Source organism: Cataglyphis hispanica, chromosome 21 (genome assembly GCF_021464435.1).
Source record: "Cataglyphis hispanica isolate Lineage 1 chromosome 21, ULB_Chis1_1.0, whole genome shotgun sequence".
Taxonomy (NCBI): domain Eukaryota; kingdom Metazoa; phylum Arthropoda; class Insecta; order Hymenoptera; family Formicidae; genus Cataglyphis; species Cataglyphis hispanica.
In genome coordinates this window covers 1,597,525-1,623,044 of record NC_065974.1, presented here as the reverse complement: position 1 = coordinate 1,623,044, position 25,520 = coordinate 1,597,525, and the positions used below count along the sequence as shown (strand labels likewise).

Here is a 25,520-nt window from a genome sequence, read left to right as displayed (position 1 = left end):
TAATTCCGTATCATCATCGAAATTGCCGTCGATCGTCGTCGTTCTTCTCGTCCGCGGCTCGATCGAGAGGATCATTTGCCACCGCACCTGATCCAATCGTCCATTCGATAATTGGCGTCCGGTAATGAGACGCAGGATTACCTGCGTTAGATTGTTCGGGCAAATTTTTGCGGCAAAAAGAACAAGGGCGAGAGAGAGAGAGAGAGAGAGAGTTGGCGCCGTTACTTTTAAAGAAAATAAAAAGACGAGCGATATACATATACATACGCGCACGGTCTGAAGTCGTTTGGATGAAAAAACGGTTTGCGAAATGTGCATGTACCTGCCCTCGATTCGTGCGAATTCACGCGAAGTACAGCTGTCTAGAAATGAAGATAAATGCGAAATGATGTTCCGGGGCGTGTAACGATTATCGCGCGATTATTTATCGATCGTTGCTCCAAGTCAGACTGATACAAATTCGACAAACTTCTCGATACCTCAATAAGGAAGCGCAGGCTTATCGAGGCATTAAACTTCACATGCGCTTCTCGAGATTGCATCTTAACGGCGAAAAAGTGCGTCCCGTTTTGCATTTTTTTTACATTGAACATTATTATGATATCGATTATAAGATATTGTGGAGATCAAGCTGCTAGCTGTATAATAAATATTTTGTTTGCTTTTATTTTAATGGAATATTTTAATAGAAATTAAAATATAGTTAATTTAATAGAAATTAAATTTAATAGAATTTTTCCATCAAAATTCATTGGCTTCAATTACATACTAAATTGAAGTATCTCATTTCAAGAATCAAAGAAATCAAAGAAAAATATGCGATGCTTGAAAATTATTCAAGATACAGAGGCAAAATATTTCTCTCCCCATAATGAAAGATAAAATTTGTATATTCCGGTCTCACTTGGTCTCATAATTGATAAGCTGTAGAAATTATTTAGAATGAATCTTGACTTTACGCATCGCTAGCTAGATCGTCGTCTCGCGACGACGCGAGCGATGACCGAACCTGATCGCCTCCTTTTTTAGCGCCGCGATCCGGCGAAATATTATGTAAATAGAGTGCGTTAAAACGCGCGCGATCTAGAACCTGCCTCCTCTCCGTTTACCCCGAAGATACCGGATGGACATAAAAGGAGCATAAAGTAATATTTAGCGCGCGCGCTTAAACAAAATTGCTGTAATCCCCGGCCAAGGCGGATAAAAGCCAGCGCTTATTTAGCGCAGCGCGCGCGGGGCGGAGAGGGGAAGAGAATCGCGGACGAGGGGGTGCAGAGATGGGACGCGGAGGCAAGGAGAGAGCGAGAGAGTATTAACATACCGATTTACATAATGCGTATAATTCGAGCAATTATGAAGGGAAATATACACAATTTGATATAATGGCGGATGTTTAGGGCCGGCGCTATATCTACCGCCGGAGATCTCCTCGCTGTACGACTAGAGAGAAAGAGAGAAGGGACTTCCCTCTCACATTGTTATGCATATATAAGGGCTGGAAGGAGGGGGAGGGGTGGGAGGTATTTGCAAGAAAGGAAGACGAGATATTTTTACGCGGATTACGCAGGTGTGTAATCACGCGTACATAAGCGAACTATCTCGCGATTTAAACAATCTAAAACGCCGTACATCTCTAGTCCCGAATCGTCATCTGTGTTATCTTTTAGTGTTGTACAAAATGCAACGAGGACACTGTTGTGAGAGACCCCGATCCTCGGACAGGCAGGAAGCGAGATAATGCAACAGGACGACATTTCAAAATTACAGAGCGCGTTTCAATGATAAAAGGGCGGTGCGGTAGATGCGTTATCTACCGCAAGGTATTTACATGCCACATCTAACATCGTTATCCATCGCTGTAATCATTCGCGCGAATTCGACTTTGAATAATAGCGTTGCGAAGGCATGTTTCCCGCTTTGCCGTTCTCGCTATATATATATATATATCTTATTTTTAGGAAATAACGAGGTCATTTGTTGTCTCTTTTTACGGTAAAATTTAAATTATTTAAATTGGAGAATTCCTCAGTTTTTCACAATTATAGATGAAATGATGATATTTATTTGATTCTGTCGGTGTAATTGATTGTAATTGAGACAATAAATTGATATTTTGCGATGTATACTCGGCAAGTGATGAAAAAATAGTGTGCGTTACATCGTAAAAATATTCTATAAAGTTTGTCCGATAAATATCGCTATTCTTTAGCCTCGACAGACAGACTTAAAATATTAATTCCTAATGACGGAGCATCTTCACGCCTACCTTATATTAGGTAGACATTGATTGATACAACCGGCATTTCTAACAGATTTTAATTTATGTTTTTACATGATGAACATGAATTTTTCCCAGGTGGTTGGCACGGTTTCTCATTCGAGCTGTCAGATGGTAATGTTGTAATTATGAAGAAAATATTGCGTGAAATAATCATAAGTCTTAATGAATAAAAATGTAAGCGATAAAGTAACGCGTTCAAAGTGTAGCTACTTTTTAATGACGTGTATAACGATCAACACGTAAACTTTCGAGCGTGCTATACGTAATCTGTTCCTTTTTTTCTCGTATTTAACTAAATACGAGAAACTAATACATCTATAAAATATAAAATATTTTCCTTTGTTGTGTATATTTTTAGCGCTCTAAATTAATTTAATAATCATATATTACTTACAGTTTTTATTTTTTATTTATATCAACCATATAAAAATGTCGCAATTCGATTTGTGCGTTGCAAGAGAATATCGAAATTACATTCGAACTCACACCCAATCATATATTATTTAATAAATTTTCCAATTCTATTCACCCGTAAAAACATTCCATTATCAATGATATTCTATCAGTTGTTATCGCTCGCAATATTGCAATAACGACGAGCGAGAAATGAAATAGAGATATTTTTACAATTCCGGTGAAATGTATTCCCCGAAAAGAGATAACGGCCCGGTGGGGTGAGGGCGGGGGGGAAAGGGTGACTAACGAGACAGGCCGCGTTTATCAGTCGTATAGCGCACGGCGGATGTACGCGGTCTCATTCCAATTAGCGTTACAGGCTGAGCTAATTGCTAGATATAAATCGCCGTGACTTGAAAAAGTTTGAATAATTAGATGGGGAACGGTTGCGCTTGGCGCGGCTTTATTACACGCGCGTTCGAATATTTAGCGCAGTTCGCGACTCGTTGCATCACTCCTCCAGATCGTAAAGAGATGAATAATTCGCCTCGCTTTTTATTAATGCATTTATTTGCGTATATTCGAAAGCGACTCGCTGCTACTCGCTAACAAAGCCGATGAATATGCTCGCGTGATGATCTACATTAAAAACATATAAACGTCAAAAGCGAAAAGGGATTCCCGAGTTTCTCGAATTTCTATTTTCTCGATTTTTTTCACACTTATAGATTCCGGAAAATTTCGATAGATTTAATTGATATGGAAATTGATCTTCTATTTTGTACCTCAAATAGACAGTAAACAGTTTCCTATTTATAAGTTTAAAAGAGGAGTTTTCGACAAAACCAGAGATTAAATAATTAATAAAAAAAGTGATACCTGACTGATTATAATAAAACAGGAGCTCAATTAAATCTATCGATATTTTTCAGAGTCTATAAAATGAAGCTGAAAATAATAGAGCAAAAAAACTCTGAATTGGCATTGATAATGAACGCTATTGAAATGAGCACTACTTAATCTGCATGCTTTGGACGTATTTTTGAATGATTTTTTCATTAATTTGTTGGCACGCTTGAAAAAAATCGCATGACACGTCTCCGGGATGTATATAATACATGCAGTCACGCGTAATATTTAATTCGCACAAGATCACAAGTGTCGGCCGGTAGATCGAGATGACCGAGGGAACGAAGTGAAGACGATGATCGCGGGGGGGAGGGGGGGGGGACGAGGGTGTTGCTCAGGAAAGTGAGAGAGGACGAAGGAGGACGAGGAAGAGAGGTACGCTCGACTCGCGCGCGTATCTCAAGATCTATCTGAATAATAACGTGTACGACACATGTCAAATTATACAGAATCGCGATGCACGCAGACCTGTAGAACTCACACATACATAGGGATATCTGCGTGCGTGCGTGCGAACGAACGAGCGTGCGTGTCGGCACCGGTGGACAAGAGGGAGATCCGAGGGGGAGGGGGAGGGTGGTATGAGGGCGACATGTGTTCGCGGTGGCGGTGACTCTCTCTCTCTCTCTCTCTCTCTCTCTCTCTCTCTCTCTCAACAACAGTTTTATAATTGCCCGACTGGATATCGTGAACGAGATTCGCGAAACACCATCGCGTTTCACCTGACTGGGAATCGGAGTCGATCTTAACCCCGCAATCCACCCTTCCACCCTCCCTCGATTATTACCTTGCTGCGCCAGGGCCGCCGCACTTTTTTCAAATACTCTTCATTTTTCAATCGTATAAAGGTTACTCGTCGCGATTATGTATAAGAGAAAGAGAGAGCTGATTTAAGAACAATATAATATCATAATATGGGAAAATCTTCCAGCATTTTTGAACAAATTTTTCATGAGATCGAGCGCAAGACATTAATTAATGGAAACTAGATTTCTTTGGAATAAGTCATGACAGCGTTTCTTGCGCAAAACACGTAGCGAGAATCCTTTCTTGCTGAAAGCCGCGACTTACCCGCCGACCCTGCACACTTTCCACCATCTCGTCACGGAGCTACCGGTGACAATTAAATCACAGCTCTCCAGCTTGATCATGACGGATCACCGTGGCCTTGCGCGTACGTCGTCGCACGCTCCTGCTATTTTGCCTTGGAAATCTCGACTCGAGTTTCCTCGTCTTCGCGATCCTCATCGCTCTGCATGCGGAATCGAGTACCTTAAGCCCCGTTCGTTGCAGCGATATTATAACGAGATGTGACATAATCGAGATTAAGGTGCGCCTATCCTCTTCTCCGCCTCTCTCCTTCCCCGTATACTCAAAATATCATGCCAATAAAATGTTCGACGCGAAAAGATCATTGATGAATTATCCGAGGTCGATCGAAAAATTCGGATGGTCAAACAGGCCTTTAGCGACGCGACTGTATCGCTCGGCCATCGCTCGACCCGTACACGATCATCGTCGGCCGTGATTGCCGCCTGTCAGCGATCGTCGACGTATATACGGGCGATAATTTCGTCGCTGCAATCAAGCCGCGACGCGGTAATGACAACGATGATGGATCTACGGCGCGCGACGCGCTGAACTTTGCACGACTCGGCTCCACGCGACGTATATGCAAATCGTGCTTACGCTATATAAATAAGGTCTTAATTAATACTAACGAGGCTGACGCGTATGATGCGTGTATAACTATCGTCCTTTCTGTTTCATGCCTCGCGCCCCCGCTTCCACGCATCCTGGACGGACGGATCTGCACACTCATCATGGATCATCGCCGCAGTATGTAAGTACATATGTAAGAGCGCGATGTTTTATAGATATTGTCGCGCGATCATTTATCATACGAGGAAGTTGGGTGCTCGATCGGGAAAACGAAATTGAACGACGAAATGATGGCGATTTTTTTGAATATAAACAGTCGACGAAGATGATTTATCATCGAGAAATTAGAAAATTCGATGTGAAATTCTTCTATCTGCTGATGCAGATCTGAACATTAGTTTATGTATTTTTTTATTAACGTGGAAAATGGCGAGATTGATTACCAGGAAAGTAGCAGCTTTCGTGTAAAATCTTTTCGCATCGAGAAATTTCGCGAAATGAACACTTGTTCCCTCAATTATCGTCTATCGTCAATCGAAATTACTTTATCGATCTAAAGTGTTACATTAGCCCCGCTTGACGGCGGCTTTCGATTACTCGACAATGTCGGCTCGTCTGATGTCGATGTTGCTTTCATTATGTGGAATATGAGCTCTCTCTTAACCCTTCGATGCCGCTTATCTTTCTACCAGCCACCTGTATCGACGCAATCAACTATATTTCTCTGTATGTGAGAGAGAGAGAGAGAGAGAGAGAGCCGAGAGTACGCTCGAATCCGTTGTTTATAAATTTGGCGTCTTCTTTATATCGTTTCAATGTTTCAAAATACGCTCTTGCGAAACGAAAATATGTTTTAATATGACTAGAGATATATTGCGCTATCATTTCTTTTCATTTTTCTACTACTTTTTTGAGTGAAATTAATGTATTAATACTGAAAAGTAGTAAATAATCACTGAGAGTATCAATTATAATTATTGCAAAAATCAATGAAAGAATCAATTAACGATTATTTAGATCAATTGTATTTTTTTTTTTAAATGTATTATATATCGTATTATTATATATGAGATAAATTTAGAGCAAGATGTTTTGTTCAAAAAATATTTGAGTTTGCCTAAGAATTTTGTTTATGGAATTGTTTGTTTGAATTTATCATATCTTAAGAGTTAAAAGAGTGCGGCATATGTATATAATTCTGAATTTGAATATCAGTTATATGTTTTCATTCCAAACATGTGTATATGGGGAAGAGGGAAGGAAAACACGACGATCCAAAATAAACAAAAAAAGCTGTAAAAGCTACATCGTGCAAAACATATACAATTATTATTGATATTCCTGCGAAATCCGCTACAATCAGTGGGATCATAAAACAGAGACACAAAGTACGGATGTTTTCACTGATTTAGTTCAAGAGAGCGTATATACGGATCTAGAATTCTAGATGCGCCGCGGTCGATTACGGTTAATACGACGCGTCGTATCTCGTGGCTGCGCCCCAGGCGCAGGGAGGAGAGGGCGGAGGAGGGAGATAATCGGGGGGGTATATGGCGGAACGCGCGGAGGACTCTGGGCGCATCGGGATCCGCTGGCGGGCACCCGTGGACTCTGCGGCCTGCGGTACTGGCCGAGTACGTCGGGCTTGGGGTTAATACGGTGGCCGGTGATGCACGACCGACGCAACGCTGCGGGTAGAGCGGCTGACCGCACGCCAGCTGCCCGATGCCTGGTCCGACCTGCCCGCAAAAATCTGTAGCTGACCCTTGTGTTGCGCGCCGCCGCTCTCCTCTACCCCGAAGCGACACTCCCATACCCACCCTCGTACGCTCTACATGTTCTCTCTCTCTCTCTTTTGGAATATTATGCTCTTGACTATTGATTAGCGCTCGATCCGTCATTTAGTATTCTACAGATCGTTTCTGAATTGCCGCTAGGCGAGAATGTTCAAGGACATTTTACGCTCAAAATTGAATGGAAGCGTTCGTCTAAGCGTACTATTTTTTAATTGAATTGAATCGAGTCACGATTTTGTTATATGTGCGCGCGAAGTAGGAAGCTTTTTATTTCCGAATATAATAATTCTTTTTTAACTCTTGTATAAAGTTTTGTGAAAAAAAAAAAAATTAACGAAGAATTTAATTTTGTTAGCAAATTGCGATACCGTTAAAATTAATTTGAAATTTTCAAATCATATACTCTTCTGTCAACAATTTTTATTTTAATCAAATTACTTATTTTATACAAAGAGAGAAAGAGGAAGAAAGTAATAAAATAAAAAATTATCATTAAATCAGACATAAAATTTTATCAAGTCCAATGGCTTTCGCGTACATGATGGCACGTTCGTGTAACGGGGAGAGATGGCTGCAACACGGACGATATTGAAATTTCACGCACGCCTGCACAGCAGCGAGGTAATTGCGTTAAACGACGTGGATGCGTATGCGACTTCTGGTGCCTATTTCTGTGTCAACTCTCGTACCTCGTGTCGCGTAAATAATAGAATTCTCATCGCGACGTCGACGAGGCAACAACGACAAAAGAAAATAAAAAAAAAAAAACGGCACATTCGATCAATTTCCATTTATGCGTCATCGTTGTCGATCGCACGTCGCCTACGATGCGTCGTCATTATCGTCGCGTCGTCATCTCGATCGTCGATAGAAAACCGAACGCCCGCCGACTAACAACGCACTCGCGTGACTCACGCGCGCCATATTAATGCGACGAATTGTCCGTCCGAAGTCTCGGGAGCTTTGCTTTCCAAAAGCTTTCGCTTCGTTTCCTCGGTGTCCTTTATTCCGTGTCGGTACCTTTGCATTCACTCGTTGATCGCGCGACTTACTCCGCCCTCCCAGGTTGTATTTCCGAAAAGCGACGAGCGCGCGATACGTGAATGCTAATGTTAAGGGTTCTCGAATCTTTCGCCAGCTGATTGTGAATACTACAAAAATTGTGGGCGATATTACTTGAATTTTGATTACTGTTCCGAAGTCTAGATCTATGGTTTGGATTTTTTATTTGAAATTTAGCAATAAACACAAATATAAAAAACTAATAATATATAAATATATAAATTTTTGAGAAACTTGCAAAAATAATCTCGTCGAAAGTCTCTCGTTGATAATCTGACAGTGAACTGTTTTTTATATTTATAAAATTTTCTGGATCTATCCTCTCGAATTTTAATCTCGATTGCTATTTACAATAAGCAATCTGTTGATATGCAATCTCACACGAGATACTTATGCCTAAAGACTTTCGTGGGAAAGAGTTTCATTCAACCACGATGCGCTTCTTATATAGAGCTCGATCGAACCCGAGGGCCCGGATGCAACGCGGTAATTTAATTGACGCGCGCGCTGAAATTGCCACAAAAAAGTTCATCTCTTCCTTTAATGTTCCTTTCCCAGCCGAAGCGGCCTCGTCCGCGTTTCCCACACTTTACTTGAACGCATACGACTGACGATTCGCTCGTAATTAACAATCCGAGAAAGACTTTGGCACGATTTACTTTGTATCGATAATTATTCAAAGTAAAACGACGGCGAAGTTTAAGAAAAGAAATTAGGGGACCCCTTAGATCTCTGTTCAGCAAGGCACTATTACGAAATAATGGTCGTTGCCGGCCAACTCGAACGGTCATCGAGGAAACTGGATCCTGCAACTTGCACAAAAGCGTAACGGAAGGTGAGTTTGCCGGTCGTTACGTCTCAAAGGAGACTGGCACGAGCGAGTCGCGCAATCGGATTAGCATCGTCGGTCGGAAATATTGTCTCGGTTCTTTTCGGCAGACCGCCTCGTTCCCGCACGAATCCACATTTTGTCCAGGTAAAATAGGGCGTCGCAACTTGCGGTCGGAAGGGCCGTTCAAAACGAGACTGATTTTCGAGGAACTCCACCTCCTTATTGTCCGACTTACCGCTGGACAACGATATTCTATTGTGGTTGCGATCCGGCGCCACCGTTATCGTTTCACGAACGGATCCGCAGGCGTATTTACGTTCCATTCTACGAACCAGCATCACAATTTTACGCTCCGCGTTACCTGGCTGTCCAGTCGACCGGAAAGCACTATCTTTTCGAACGGTCTTCTAATTTGCCCTCGGTAAACGACGAAAGCTCGCCTCGTCATGAGGAAACGGCTCGATGTCTTTCTCCACGTCTTCTGTAATCAAGATCCAATTTGCATGCAACGCAGATAAACTGGACGAGGTAATTGGTACACAGTAGGGATTACAGATCCGCACCAAGACAATAGATATATATATATATATATTCTCGACTCGATGATGATAATGTGCGCGCAGGAATTCTATATATAATCAATAAGCATATTAAGAGAAAACTAAAAGTCATAGAGGTTCAATTGAATTAATAATTCAAAATTATAAACGGATTACAAAATGTAATAATAGTTCAATTTTTTTTTAAGAAATTTTTTAGTTATAATTTCTTTTTAAATATTTTACGAAAAATGATTAGAAAAAGTGAAAGTTTAAACATGAGGAGATGAGCGAATTCTCTTGAAAATAGGGCCGGTGAAATTTCCTCTCTCTCGCAGGAACAGAAATAAACTTAGACACTTGAATGTGATTTGCCGCGTACAGAAGAAATTCTCCGGGGAGACTCGCGTCCCGTAAGTAACGTTCTAAAGATTGATTGGTCGAAGCGGATCATTTAGAGCGCTCCTAAGTAGAAGCGTCCCCCGCGATTATGGTATGGCTAAAAGAAGAAAAAGAAGAAGAGGAAGAAAAGGAAAAAGAGCGCAAGCGGAGGAGAAAGGCCGAAAAGAAGAGGAAGGACATTCACATAAAATACGTACGCGACGCAAACAAAAATCCACAAAGGACCCGCGCTCGTGGCAGATACGATCTCGCGTGCATGCAGATACGAGCATACTAATCTCTCCGAGCTGGGCCTCGCCGAGAAAACGGCGTCCTCTCTCTTGTGTTGCATCTATGAAATATATTGGTCTCTACCCACACATCCGGGAGACGCGGTGGAGAATAATTCAAATATGATTACGGCTACACGAAAATTTACAAGGATTTCTCGCGAATATTGAAGGATCGTCCCACTCGCAAGCAATACCAAAAAAGTAGGAAAAAATGAGTAATATAAAATTTATCGTTCTCAATTTTACATCGAGTTTTAAAATCAAGAAAGAAAAATCGCGCGATGCGCGAACGATATGTTTCGCGAATTTTCGTTATATTGTTGCATTCGATTCCATCGGATATTCGACGATCGTTGTATGTCCAAGAGATTGTACGTCCTACTGCTAAATTTCAATGCCCTAATACAAGACAAGCGGGCTGCGAGTCTCTCTCTCTCTCTCTCTCTCCGTCGAATTCGCGCGACGATGGACGGCAGTTTCAATTTCGAGACGCCAATCCAATCATGTAAATCAAGGGTGGCATTATTAGTGGCGGCAATCGAACTCGGTTAGGCCAACAGTAGTAGCGGTGGAGAGGCAGGTGGAAACTACACCGAGTCTGAGTCGAAGATGGAAGGAAGGGCCTCCCTCTCTTTCCCCTCCCCTCCCCTACCCCTCTTCCCAGGCAACTCTCCCGATCCCGAACGAAGGGAGCAGCGACGTCCAACTAATCCCGGGTTTACCTAATCGCCTACTCCCTTCGTCCCAAACGCGGTTCGGCAATTCCGCTCATTCGCAAAGCGGCTTACCCTTTCGCCCCTTCCGCCGATCCCTTGCCGGCACCAAACCGATCGAGAGAGAGAGAGAGAGAGAGAAGGCTTCTGTATCCACCGACGGGCCCGCAAATCGTTCGATTCCGGATCGATCTTCTCGATCGCTGTACAGCGCGTAGACCGAGAGCTTCCGCATGACGGATCAGCTACAGAATGAGCGAAAATTTATTTTCCCGAGACGTGTAAATTGTTTTAAGAAATTGTAGTTTTTTTTCTTATATCCAAGATATAACTAGCTGAGATATCTTTTTTATTGCTCTCGTACAAGAAGAATTGCAAGGGATAGCAGGCGATCCTTCAATCCAGATTATTAATATAATAAAAATTACAGCGCTTGAAACGGTTTAGTAATCTAACGAACATCAGCTGAAATCTCGTGTAGCTCTTTGCAACCAATTTCTGAAGAAGTCCATATATTTTGCGGAAAGACCGAAGAGATAAGCGCCTACGCGAAATATAATCGACACACGACCGATAATTCCTGACGACGGTGGACCGGGAAGGGAGGGGGTGAGGGGGAAGAGGGTACAGGACGAGGTACGATCGAACGAAAGTGTAAGCCGCGTAATCCTCCGTGAAATACCGTGTTGGATCGAGACGACCGAGAACTTTACCGTACGCCCGAGGACATCGGAGGGACATCGATTATTCGCGGGAAACCGCTCCCGTTAATCGTTTAAACTCCGCTGCAGGTGAATGTGTGCGTGGTGCAGCTCAGGTATCCGTGAATCCCGTGATTCACGAAACCACACTGGGATCCTGGAGGTTCGCTGAATATCGATGATTTCGCGCGGTAAGAGCGTCGGGGATCGTTCGTTGCCGAAATATCGACGAGAGACGGAACGTGCGTTCTATCGAAATGATAAATTTGCCGCATCGATGCTTAGCCACAGAAATCTTAGCTTGGCTCGAAAATTCTGGATGATATTGCGAACGCGAAACTTTGAAAAAAAAAAAAAATAGTCGAGACCAATCGCGATCTCGATTTCTGAACGCGCGTGTTCCTCTTTTAATTGTCAAAAAATTTTATCATACGAGAGAGAAAGAGAGTTGAAAGCGGATGACTAGTTACCATGTCCAGAACATTGCGCGCTTCCTCCCTTGTCAGCCTCAAAAACAGTATAAATCCACGACGTCCGGTCTCCCACGGTCGCGCACGTGTAAGACGTGGCCGCGAGCGTTTCGCTCGCTAGACGAGCGGCTAGCGAAATTGTTGACTACCGATGCTCATCGGACCGGATCAACGTTCGCGAGGTAATGGACGTGGCTGATGGCGATGTCTTGTCGCGTCGCGGTTCGTCGACGCCACCTGCGACAGCAGGAAATCTCGCAGAGACGCGTTCGGATTCACCTATCGATCTCACTCGTCCTCGAACTCTCATCGCTTTAGTTCTCTAAAGCGATTATGCGTACGTGTATCGTGAGGTATTCACTTTCTCTTTCTTAATCAAAGTTGTTACTTCAAACGTCTCGAAATACTGAAACACAATCTACTACGTAGTTTCTATCGCCGTTCTTTAAGCACGTACATTACACTTCGGCCCAATTAAGGATGAATTTAAAATGAAGCGAATATTAAAAACCGAATTATTCTCTCGTTTATTGCGCTTTAATTACGCTCGCGCATCATTGTAGGTGTAACCTACGCGTACGTTTCCACAAAAAATTAATATTCAAAGGGGATATCGCGCGCAGGCTAGTAATCTGCAAGGAAATTAAAGACTCGGTAGCCGGGATAGAGATCTTCGTGCAGTCACAGCTCGTTTGAGCGAATGCCTCAAGTGATTTCGGTTACACCTCGTTTGCGCGATCCGTTGCGGCCGTTCTTATTATTTCCTCGAACGAGGAAGCAGTTTTTCAATTGTACCGCCTTATGGATCGCAATTGCAGGATTGCCTGATGGCAACGGATAACATTGTAAGCGAATCAATCCGCGATATACAGTATCTATGATGATAAGTCATCGAGGAATCTACATAATTACGAACGTTTCGCGAGATGAAATCGAACATGCAAGGTAATGCAACGCATTTCCTCTTTCTCTATTCAATCGCATATAATTTAATCGCGATATATAATGCAATTTTGAACATAAAATCTTTCATTTTAATCTTGTTTCTCTCTTTAATTTAAGAACTCTCTTTTTTTATTCGCATCGTTCGCATAAATATAATATACACGGGCTTCGAAGATATTCGCGTGAATTTATTTTCTAATAGATCTTCTCCTCTCTCGGACGCCTCCGTTGGCTGCCGGGATCGTGTTTGCCCGGCGTGGAGGTGGAATTACGAGCGAAAAGAACGGGAGATGTCGAATAAATCACGAACCACGGCTCTTCCACGTTATGCTAATGACACCTCCTGCATCCTGTGTATCCTTCGTGCAAGACGCGAAAGTTCAAGCCGGCACGCCACGCGGCATCATTCTTCTTTTTACGGGATTCTGGATAACACACCTCCTTTGACGCAATTGCAGGAAATAAAACACTCTCTTTTTCTCTTTCGACATTTATCTACACTCGATCGACCGAATAACGGCGCGAACGAGAAAGAAAATTCGCAACATTTATATCGGCGATATCGATCAACATCAAATGAAAAATATATATAATATTTGCAAATATTTTCAATGACGTTTCGGAGTAGAAGAGTCTCTTTTTAATTCAACGTTGGTTATTTGCTGAACGCGGTTCATCAGGTATTATCTCTTTATCTATCCGACATTGTTTGCCGAGGTCTTTATACAGCGCGATTGTCATCGCGCGCGTATTCGTCGCGTACAAAGGTCTTCGCGACGATCACGAATTCGTGACTAACGCCGACAATCGGGCGGATAGTCCGGCCGACGTGTGTTACGTCGGGCACGACGTTAAAAGCGACAAGACTGATCAACAGGCGAAGACACGCGCCATCGAGCACGCGCCGATAGATCTGACATCTCGACGCCCGACGCGCCGTACACGTGACCGGAGGCTCGTTACCCGGTCGTTCTCTCTCCTCCCTCTCCTTTCATCTTTAGTTATCCTTCTCTTCCTTCCGCGGAAGACACGTGCCCGACGTTTCCCCCTTCCCCCTCCCCCCCCCCTTTCCTTTCCCGATTTCCCAGAATCGACCTTTGGGAGATCGAATCGCGCCGCTGATCCGGACGACCCACCGCGAGTGGATTTCGTGGATCGATCGGCGAACCGGCTTCTGTTCTCTCTTCCTCTTTCTCATCCGACGACGAATTCACGGCCGTCAAGATGGATGGCGAAGTTAAGGAACGCAGATTGAGATGGTGAAATCTGTTAATGCTTGTAATCCCCGTGGCAGCGGCATCTCCGCACGTGATGATCTGATAGCGGCGGAACGAGATCGACAAATATAATTTCCTCTCCTTGTCTCTCTTACCCAACGCGAATTTAATTGCTCTTCGATAAAGCGCCTTTCGCTTCGACGATTAACAAATAGGCGAAGTACTGGCGAAAGTATCTAATTAAAAATGTGTACATGATTTGATAATTTTCAGATTTTCTTGCAAAATTAATGCGAGAGCCAATTAACACAAGTTGAGAAGCCGCGAACGGTTTTATAACACTGGCCACAAATACCGGTGCGAATCACGCACATACATCTCGAAATCCCATCTTAATAACGAAATCGCTCCGCAGCTTCTCAGTTGGGTCGTCTCGGCGCGGCGGGAAAGGAAAAATTTGGACCAGGGAAGCGCGCTTAAAGAAGAGGGGAAGAGGGAAGCAGAGACTCGTCGCATACCAGGCGGCGGGTCCCACGGGAGAAGGAGGAGACCCGGGGAAGGAGAGAGAGAGAGAGAGAGAGAGAGAGAGAGAAGGAGCCGGCGACGACGCCACTAAATATTGTGTTCGCGTAGAGAATACAGCTCTCGGGACACGTGTAAGCGGGGGCCGCGGGATTCCGTATGAGCAGATCGGCCCGCCGATTATACGCTAATTCAACGCAAATTCCTTCCCGGAGATATCTGTATCGCTCGCATACATCAGAGAGCGGTGGCTCGCGGTAGCTGCGCTGCTGTGCCGTTGCTGGGTCCCGCTCTCGTTGTCGCCGCCGTTGCTTGCTCTCAGGGTCCCCCGAACCGCCCGCGATCTCCCAGGCTCCCGGCTTAATCAGCATCCGCGGGGAGACAACTATATAGCTGCGGCTTATACGTAATTTTGCGCACATGTGACGTACATACGTTGTCGCGGAGAACATTGGAAGGGAATTTTCTCGCGTTTGTCTCTAGTGAAAATGTGTTTAATGAGATTAAAAAAAAAAGAAATATTTATATAATAAATTTGCAATAATTTTTTGCGCTACAAATTTGAGCTACAAACAGCGACACATTGTCAAGCGTTGCACGTGCATTGTGTGTGCGACTCCGACTACTGTAACCGTCACGGTTCGGTAGTCATCTCGCATCTCGGCTGGAATCGCGTTAGCGCCACGACGACTACAGCCGTCAGATTAATTAAGGTTTTAATTAGTGTAAAAATTAAATATACACATGTACACCAGTCTAGCACAATTAATATCAAAGCGAAAGAATAGCGCGGTCTTTATCGTATGGACTACTTTCCTATCCGAGAGATTCGCGTCGGATTTTCGAAAAAAAAACGTAGGATGCAAAATCGATACTCGGACCGTGTACGTTTCTCACGGATCGTTTTCGAAGAAAGTCGCGTTTGAGAGGGGAAGAGAGAGAGAGAGAGGGGGGGATGGGGAGGAGGAAGCAGACGCTACCGTATATATACTCGCTACGGTATGTAGCCTCTATACTCTCGGACCCGAAGAGGCCCGGGGCGGAGGAGGCGAAGATATATCACGTTGTCGGCCCGACATACCATTCTTTTGCGGCGCGGCCGACACCGCGCAGCATTCACAAATTAAGGAGCGCCAAAGTCAACGGCGGCGTAGGTAGGTATGGCGCTATCGCGCTTCATAAAACTTCGTTAGCACGCCAGGTCGGAGGGAAGTAGACGGCGGTCCGCACCCGGTAGTGTGCGCCCGGCCACGGGATATGCCCACATAAGCGCTGATGGCCCCGCGAGACCACCGTAAAAATTCATTTCGCACCTCGCCCCGTGTAATTCAGCCGGATTCTTGCATCTTCGCCAGCCGGCGTAGAGCGTATTAGATGGACCATGTCCGCGCACTTCGCGGTTAATGACTCCGCACGCGCTATGCGCGGTACGTTTAATAATTGTACAGCGACCGCGCGCCCCTCTTAATTATTCGTCCGTATGCGTAAATTCCGTGTGCTCCACTCTTCAAATTATCCGTAGCGTACAGAGAGATAACGCGTTAGAAAATTAGAAAAAAAAATTGACGGCGAATATACTTTCTACAATTAAATTAGTGGAATGGATGTTACTGATTAAAGCGGTAAGATTTCACCGAAATCAGCATTTTACTCATGATTTTTGAGTGAAAACATTTACATTTTCTTTTATCATCTTTTATTTTACTGATTGTAGTAATAAAATTTTTAGTATTTAAATTTAGAATTATATGTATGTTATATTTTTTTATTCTGAAGATATGATATAAAATATAAACTCACAAATTCAGAGATATTTCTTTAACAAAATATATTGCTATAAATTTATCTTATGTATTATAATACAAGACTTTTTTTTAAATATTATTGAATAAAAATAGAAATAAATATGAGTAATATATAATTAAAGTGAAAATATACTAATTCCATTTTTAAGAGTAATAGCGAAAACTGTATACTATACATATAGATAGATATTATTTTGTTTGAAGAAGACCTTCAGCATCAATATTCTTCATCCTCGTTACAAGTCGATTAATTTCTCGACCCGCGCAATCACACCAATTCGATCAATTAGTCCCGTATAGCTCGTATCCTTTCAACCTTATTAGCATTGCACGTGGCGATGTAATATCATGTCGCTCACCTTTCGATCCGTCGTTCGTTAATTTGCCGCGGGGACCACGCATATAAAATGAGAGCGTCTGTACCTGTGCGAGAGAAACTCGTATAAGGACCACGTGTGTGTGCCAGCTCACGCATACACATTCGCGCGTGGTTCCAGTCATTACGTAGCCTCGTTAGAACAAGTCTTTTTTTTTCCTCACCGGTCCGCTAATGAGGTGGTCCGCGACTTGCGGTCCACCGCCGTGCAGAGGGTGGCACCGACGTACGAGCGGCCGGCTTCCAGGTCGAGGGCAGCTTCCGTTCCCGCGCGAATCTGGAGACCGACACTATTTTTAATCTACCCGCGGGATGCGCGGGCTTGATAAAATTAAAACGCATGTCCTGCTACGAAAGCTTGCTTACTCTACTGCGTCTCCCTCCCTCACTTTTACTGCGAAAAACGTGTATGCCCTTTTAGGGCGCGCTTTTCCCGGATCAGGACTCGCCGGAGAATGTCGCATTAATAGTCGACGTCGCGTCCGTGGTTTAATGATTAATTTTCGCCGTTAATTTTCGTCACCGGACTCTAGGGCTCACAGTGCGGTCATAGTCGGGTACATATATATTCGACAGCAGAGTATATGATGCGGGTAATCGAACGCGGCTACGATTAAGCGAGAGACCTCGTCATGAGACTCTCTTAACGGTATTATTAATTATATAAGAATTTTTTAGGAAACTGAGGGTATAATTTGTAATAATAATAACTTTATTGAGTGCACGAAAAACAAAGCGTGCAACAAAAAAAGAAGGTTGTATTTTAATAGCCGAAGAATTAACTATAGAGCTGCTTCTATCCTCTATATCTAATTCTTCCTCTCTTTTTATTACTTCTAATTTATTAATTTAAAAAAAATATAAAAAATATAAATATATGTATATAACATTTAAATATATGGAGATATATAATATTTATTGTATTAGAAAAAGAAAGGACACGACTGTCGCATCTTTCACTGCCATCAGACCAAGAATTTCCCTTGCACTCTTCAAAGAATTTTCATGTAGTTTAATTCCATCTAAGTGGAAGTAAAATTCAAGCTCTCTATTTGCTCTTTTGCGACTTTCCTAGAATCGCATTTACTCTACTCTATTCCGACTGTAATCGATTGCCAGTCTGGAAGTCTTCTCTCTCTCTCTCTTCCTCTTTCTCTCTCGAATACATCCTGACGATGGTTTCCATTCATTTAGCTCGTCCCGGTTGACAGCCGGGCCGTTGCCATCGCTTAATTCGCGAATATTTCACGGACGCGTCATCCCGAAAATACGTTACAGCTGCTCGCGTCGTGTCTCTGTAATCGGGCCACCTTCGGCGCCCGAAAAATCCGCAGCCGCGGTCATAAATCTCGGCGTTGATACATTTTTACTTATCACCTTCCCATCGCGCCGGCTTCCTCGCAAAACCCCGCACGGTAATCCCGGTCTCGCGCGATTTAAACGACCGTCGAATTATGACCACGTCTTTCTTCGCGCGTGTTACAGACGGCTTTACACTGGGGTGCTAAACACGGCGAGGAGAACATCATTAAATTAATAGCGGGCACCTACAGGGACTACAACAAGAGTATCAACGAGACCACGGTGAGTGTCTCTTTTTCTCTGAATAAAGTATTGTTTAAAACCAGTGCTTTTTCTGTGAACGTTATAAGGTTAAAGAATCGCACATTTTATCTGTAAAATGTATTAGAACGATTTGCACTATTCAATGCTATATTATTAATCTTTGCAAACTTTCATATTTTTCTGTTTCCGCTCATCGGATGTCTCCATCGAATGACGCAGAATGGGGTAAGTGTCTTATTCTTCCAAATATATTAAATTCTATTTTTTTTTTTTTTAATGGTAAAATCGCGATCGATAAAAGTAGCAATTTATAATTCATATAACGTTTGCTTGAAACGAATTTTATTTCCTACATCGATAGCGCATTTCATCGAAACGAAGCGCATCAAATATATTCGAGGCAGAGATATCCTTGGCGGTCCTTGCCACGATCGCGTATAATTTGCCGAACGTACGGAGAGCGGGATCGGTCTAGGGAACGATTCGCATTGTAAAAGGTAGAACAAACGGAGAGTGAGTCCGCATGAGAAGCAAGGAAGACAGGAAGGAAAGCAGAGAGAAAAAGAGGGGAAGCGGACAGAAAAGCCTGCAGATAGGATCAGACGTGTGTGGTCCCGCCGCTTTGCTCTTTATATAAGACTTATATAAGCCAGGGAGTGCTTCACGACGAGAGACGGCGAGTACTTATAGAGGAGAAGGAAGAGAGAAAGAGTTCCTCGCGCTCGTTAGCGGCTCGCGACAAACTCTGTCGCGGTCTCTCGTCTCTGTCTCGTTATTACGCGGAATTTATTTTGATTTTTGAGTAAAATTATTTTGATTTTCTGTCGACATAGGTACACGTGGAATTGGCTAAAATTAATTAATTAATTTATTTGAGTCTAAATTGAAATGACTTTTGATAAGCGATTAATTATTATAACTTATGCAAATATATATAAAAATATGACGAGAGAAGCGACGAATATGACTCGTTTAGCTTTCCTGTCGATCTGTCATTAGATTGAAATTGAACGAAGTGCATATATTCCGAAAGCCAGCTCATTTGTCTTCTTGTAAGGTCTTCCTCCTTCGCGCGCTCGGTAGACTCATTTGTTTCCGCAGTGTAATCCGAACTGGCCTGTCGACACCGCAGTACCTTTTCTTCTCACCTTTATTTTATCCGGCTTTTTCTCATCCATAGAAAAAAAAAAACCTTAAGAAAAGAATCTCTTCTACATCAATTTTCAAGTTGTACGACAGCGGAAAAATGAATGACCTGAATCAGCAAAAGAGAGAGACATTAGTGTACAGATTTTCATAATACGAGGAAACACATTATACGCACACGCGTTACTATACCTTCCCCGATGACAATTCCGGCCGACTCGATACGCCGCTGCCGGGGATTAACGCAGCCCCGGATATAATGAATACGGTCGCGCTCGTGTACGTACCGATGTAGAATAGGTAATCCACACCCCGGACGAGGGATCTGTCCTCGGCGAATCCTCTCTGGACGTTTTTTTTTTCCTCTTTCCTTTTCCACGGCGCGGCTTTAGGACCAGACTGCGGATCGCGCGGCTCGGCGTAATCTGTCACCGGCGTCGCTCCCGCGCCGCGCTTTTCTACGGCTTATCCCGGCCACCGGCTTTCCCCCAATCCCGCGGCAAATGAAAGAGGACGTAGGAGAGAAACGAGTAGAAAAAAAAGATCATCCGATGGAGCTTCGCGTGGAATCGTTCGATACGATCTTATTCACGGCTAATATCCGTCGCTCGCGGGCATCGATACCGGTTTCTTCGACAGGTTTGCTGGAAAAAGTGTCAGGAAAAGTCGATATAGTAAATTTTACAAAGAGTAGAGTCAATATGCAAAGTAATAAAATTATATACGCTTATTTGCGGGTTACGATTCTTTTTGAATATTTCTTGATGTTTACTAATTTAATTTAGGATTTTTCCTCGTACAAAGTTAATGTCAAGTTGCGCCTTCGTCTCATAAACTTTGTAATTTTTAATAAAAGCTGAGAATATCTCGATCTCAACCAGCAACTATTTGACACTCTTAGCGTGAAAAATCATAGCTTAAAAGGCCCGCCATCGTGGCTATTTTATTCTCCGGCTCACTTATTTATTATCCGACTTACTTATCGTAAGAATTCCTCCGCTCACGATTTTTTTAATCCCCGCTCGGTCTCGGTGGACGACGAGGCGGATCGCAGTCACCGGCGTAATCTGTCACCGGTACCGCTTCTACCATGGTTTTCTACCGGCTTATCGCGGCATCGCCTCGCATTTAATCCCCACAAAAAACGGGAGATGGCCGCGTTTGTTTTCCCATGTGCCCTCCCCTAAAGGGGACAGGGGGGTGTTCTCGTAAGCCGCCCGTGTGGCGCCTGCATCCTTGCCTGGCGCGCGACAGCCAACGACGATCCCGGTTAAGGCTCCAGTAGATGCAACTGGAATCTGCAACGGGTGATTCATTCGAAATATGATCTCCGATTCATAATCGAATATTGCTTAAAATACTAGATAAATTATAGTCGATGCATTTTGTGAATTTTTTAGAAATTATTATAATAGAAAAATTATCCTTAATTTTTTTAACACGTTAATAATAATTACTAAAATTTAAATCGTTGAAATTTAAACTTGAGTGAACTATTATTATATATAAGACCAATCTCCCCGCCTCGGAGAGTTTCAATCTCTAAATTTTTATCAAGAATTATGTATCTTTTATTTTGAATTAGCTTGGCCTATCGTGGGCTTAAATTCTATCACGCGAAATATACGAGGCATATAAGAAATATCTACACGATAGACATCGTTGAAAATGATATTATCCTCCCACCGATTTTCGAGCGGGCCTATATTGAGGAACGAGATATCCTCGGAACGTGCGAACTCCTTCCCCGAGCTTCTTTTGCCCTTCCAGAAAGAGCAGGAGAAAAGGAGAAGCGCCGTTATGATATAGCGGCTCGTAAAGGCGGCCCGATGTAGGAAAATATTAAAATTGAAAATCCTCAACGGTGATATACGCGTGCGTGATATTGGTGGCCGGCAGCTGTCCTGTTCCTGCAGGACGAACGAGGGAGAGAGAAAGGGTGAGAGAAATGAAGAGGCAGGAAGAAGGGACACGTTAGCGCGCGTACTCGAACGGAGAGGAACGGAGACGCGCAAGACGAAGACGAAGTGGTGGCGGTAGGGGCGCGATATTGTCTCGAGGCTCCGTATGCTCCGGGACATTGCTACTTTAAAATATCGTCGGGAGAGTATAAAAAGGGGGGTCCTCCCAACCTCCGCGCGCATGTATCCACCTATGTACGGGGTGTTTGAGAAGTCACTCGTTCTCACGTCTGGTATCAGCAAAAATCCAGATTTAATATATAAAGTCAAGCGTATCATCCGGTATTTTGTCTTCTGAAATATTTTAAATATTATAACTCACGCTGGAAAGTCTTATTTCGAAAAGATAACGTTACTTGTATTGAACAAAATTTTATAAAGCTTCCGACATTTTTTTTTTTTATTATTCAAAGGCTATTGATGCTTGGATGTTGAAGCAACAAATGCTTCTCCCAGTTTGATTCTCAGAATCGCAGTGAGCGCGTTACTTGTGCGACACCTCGTACATGCACATCCGTATCGCGAAGGGATGCGTGAGGAAGGGCGCGTGAATTGGCCAAGGGGGTGTCGCGCCACTTGTCGCGAGGACACACGTGTCGCACGCTATTGGACCTAGCAAAAGGGTGACGTGCGACGAAGTCTACTCACCCCATACATTTTCCGCTCTATATATGTGATCGTCGTATATATATATATATATATATATATATATATATATGGTCGTCGTGAGTTTTTTCGCGCGTACCTATAGGCGCGGGGATTTTAAAGTGAAATAAATTAGAAATTTTTAGGGCCGAGGGGGAGAGGTCGCATTCTCTCCACACGCGCGAGCGACCAACCCTTCTCTCCCGGCTTAGCGTATCATAAGCGAGGGTGCGAAAGTGCGAAGGGTGCGTCCCGCGTTTCGATAACTACGATCGCGGTTTTGACACATTTGTCACTATCGTTTATTGCGCAGTTCGATATTAAACGCCAACGATATACAGTCGTTCATGAACCCGGACGATGACGGGGACGATTTTTTAATCGCCTTCATAGCGCAGCCAAATGTCGCGCCCGGCGTATCTCGAGGGTGGGCTTAATTGAGGGTAAAAGCATTGTACAGATTCAAATCGACCCTTTCGTTACGCATTTTTCCGCCACGGCCTTTGTACCGACGGGCATAGCTTTAATGTATTACAATTACGCGCACCGCAAGCAGAGTCCGAAGTGTAATCTATTGCATCCGCAAATTCAATCTGCTGAAAGTTTTCTTTGTAATTTATTTTTTTATTTTATAATGCGTCTGTTAATTTGTCTATAATATGTTCTTTATTAAAAAAAAAAATTCAAACTAGGTTCGTAGAAAAAATTTTTTTTCACCGTTCACAGGAATATAATAAAAAGTTTTTTAAAAAATTTTCACTCACCTTCACTACACACACACACATGTCGTATGTATATAAAGAAATATATAGAATGAATCTACGTTTTAGCTACACCTGTTTCTTTTCTTATTCGTGAATGTTACGCATATTTTTACAAAACGTACTCTCAAGTTGATCGCTCGTATTTTCACCTCCGCCGGATAATGACTCGCGCACACATACACATATACATACGTACACAATTACGCGCAATTTGTCGTACTTATCGACACGAGCATCGTTACAACGTACTCTTTCGCGAACGTTAGCCCGCGGCAAGAGTACAGGGTGTCCCTGACCGACCGCACTTTCATTTTACCACAGATACTGTCTGCGAATTGTCGAGGCGAAAGACTGTCGAGAGCGAAAAAGAGAGAGCGAAGAAAAGTCTGTCAATGGAAAATAATTTATAATTAATGACTAAATACACTGTTTCGATTCAAAAGTATTGATATTCACATCATATGCATCTGTCGTGAATTTTTAATTTTGCTTCTTTGTCATTTATGAAGCAGTTACAACTTTGTGTTCAAAGAGCAAAAGAAAGAATCTCTGAATCTTCGTCTTCTCCATACCATTTCAAAGAAATCTAATCGAATTTAATTCAATCTAATTCTATTTAATTATTCTGTTAATCATATTAAATAATATTAAATAATAATATTAAATAATATTAGATTTATAAAAGTTAATTTTGGTTTTATTTTGCTTTATGCTATATTGCCTCATTTTTATTAACAACCATTGCAACAATTTTTTATTTTTACCATTTTTTAAAATATATAATAACTTAAAATTTAATTTATAATTTAAGAAAGATTCTCATACAGTGTTAAAGTTATTGGAATCTCTTCCAAGATTTATACTGGCACCTCGTATATTGCGACTTCCCATTTTGCATATTTTAATCCGCACAATTTTGTTGTTTGGCCGGCTCTTGGGCCCCTGGTCGGCTCTCTCTTTCTTTCTTTCTTCCAGCGACTTTTATCTAAATTAAACCAGTTTCCTTCGACGTGGAAGAAATATGTTGAGCGATGAGGCGCGTTAACTGTCAAACCTGTCAAACGTAATAAAATTTGGATTTAAATTTCAATCTATGTATCTAAAGAAGAGGATATAAAAATGCTATTTGGTTGCTATCTAATTGCAAATATAGGCGTGAGATACGCATAAGAACAAGCAATTATTTCACGCTGTAAAATGTCATGAATGATTTTCTCGCCAGTAACCAACGAAAAGAGAGTGTAAATTATCTCGATAATTAAAATCTTTTGCGATGATAGAGGAATCGATAATTCGTGGATCTCTTATCGGATTCGCTCATACTATCATCATGACACTATTACGCAGTGCCGCATCAGGCGCGCATCGACTTCACGTAACGTATTATCTTAGTGAACATCGGAGCGGCAGCTGTTATTTGACGTACGAGTTGGAAAAACAAGCTCTTTTTTCACCTGCTCCGTCCGAGTCGAACGATACTAATTGCGAGATAACGTTCTCTTAATATTTTTGCCCTTGCGATACATGGCGCATGTAACGGTGATGCCCCGAGGACCTCGACGTGTCGAGCTTGTCACGATGAGCAGAATGTAAGGACCCCGTTTTTAACATTTGCTTTTGTAGATCAATCTGATATATGATATCTTAATGAAACGACCCTTAATAAAGATATGTTCAAAATAATATCGTCCACTTAACAAGCGCGGACTAATATCCGTTTCTTTTTTGTGCGTTGTACGTATAATACTCGTATTAAAACTCGAATATATCTTAATAATACGCTTAGCTTAATCATAAAATACACAGTGTTCGTTAACTGCTCATTTGTACGTAGGATCGATTTTTACACGATATATTTAAAGTCACGCACGTCCTGTTGATCATAGATCGACGAGCAGCGCGAACTTCTAATCAGAAAATAATCTCTTGACTTGATGGGACTTTTTTTTTTAATTTTCAACATTAAGTGAACATTGAGTGTACGCGCTAATTAAAACCTCCAATTAAAATGTTGATCGAAGTACAAGTTTGAGATTAACCGGCAGCCAACGATCTGTTATCTATCTTATCCGTTTCGAATACATTGTGTTCGAAAAAAAAGATTCACATAGGAGCCGGATGAAAGTGCATGCGTGCAGGGCGATAAGGGGCGATGCACGCGAGGCTAGTTTTCGCGGCGTCGCCGTCTCCCTTACACGCACGCACGCACGCACGCACGCACGCATGCACGCACGCACGCACGCACGCACGCACGCACGCATGCATGCAAGCACGCACGCATATAAGGATTGTTTCGGATCGTGACGTCTTTGTCGCGGAAATGCGAATTCGCACGCTCGAGGTGATATTCATAATACGATGCCATTAATTACTCATTGTCTCTGCGACGGCACTGTTCTGTTAATTCCTTCTTCCTTCTTCTCTCCCTCCCTCCCACCCACCCTCGACCCCATTTTTACTTTTTTTCTCTTCCTCTCTCTTTTCTTCATCGCTCATTCTATCGTCTCGCTCACTCGCGGAGGCACATCACGCATTCGA

At 42.8% G+C, this 25,520-nt stretch overlaps 1 protein-coding gene across 5 annotated transcripts in view; it reads left to right on the top strand.

Annotated features, from left to right (window-relative positions):
* The window catches only part of LOC126857440 (ankyrin repeat domain-containing protein SOWAHB), a 100,377-nt gene that overhangs the window by 67,729 nt on the left and 7,128 nt on the right, over positions 1 to 25,520 (top strand). For all 5 annotated transcript variants that reach the window (XR_007688502.1, XM_050606863.1, XM_050606867.1 and 2 more), the window contains exon 8: positions 18,386 to 18,490. Coding sequence is in view for 4 of the 5 variants with exons in the window: in XM_050606863.1 (XP_050462820.1) it covers positions 18,386 to 18,490 (105 nt within the window). In the remaining variant the exon portion in view is untranslated. The remainder of the gene's footprint in view (positions 1 to 18,385; positions 18,491 to 25,520) is intronic.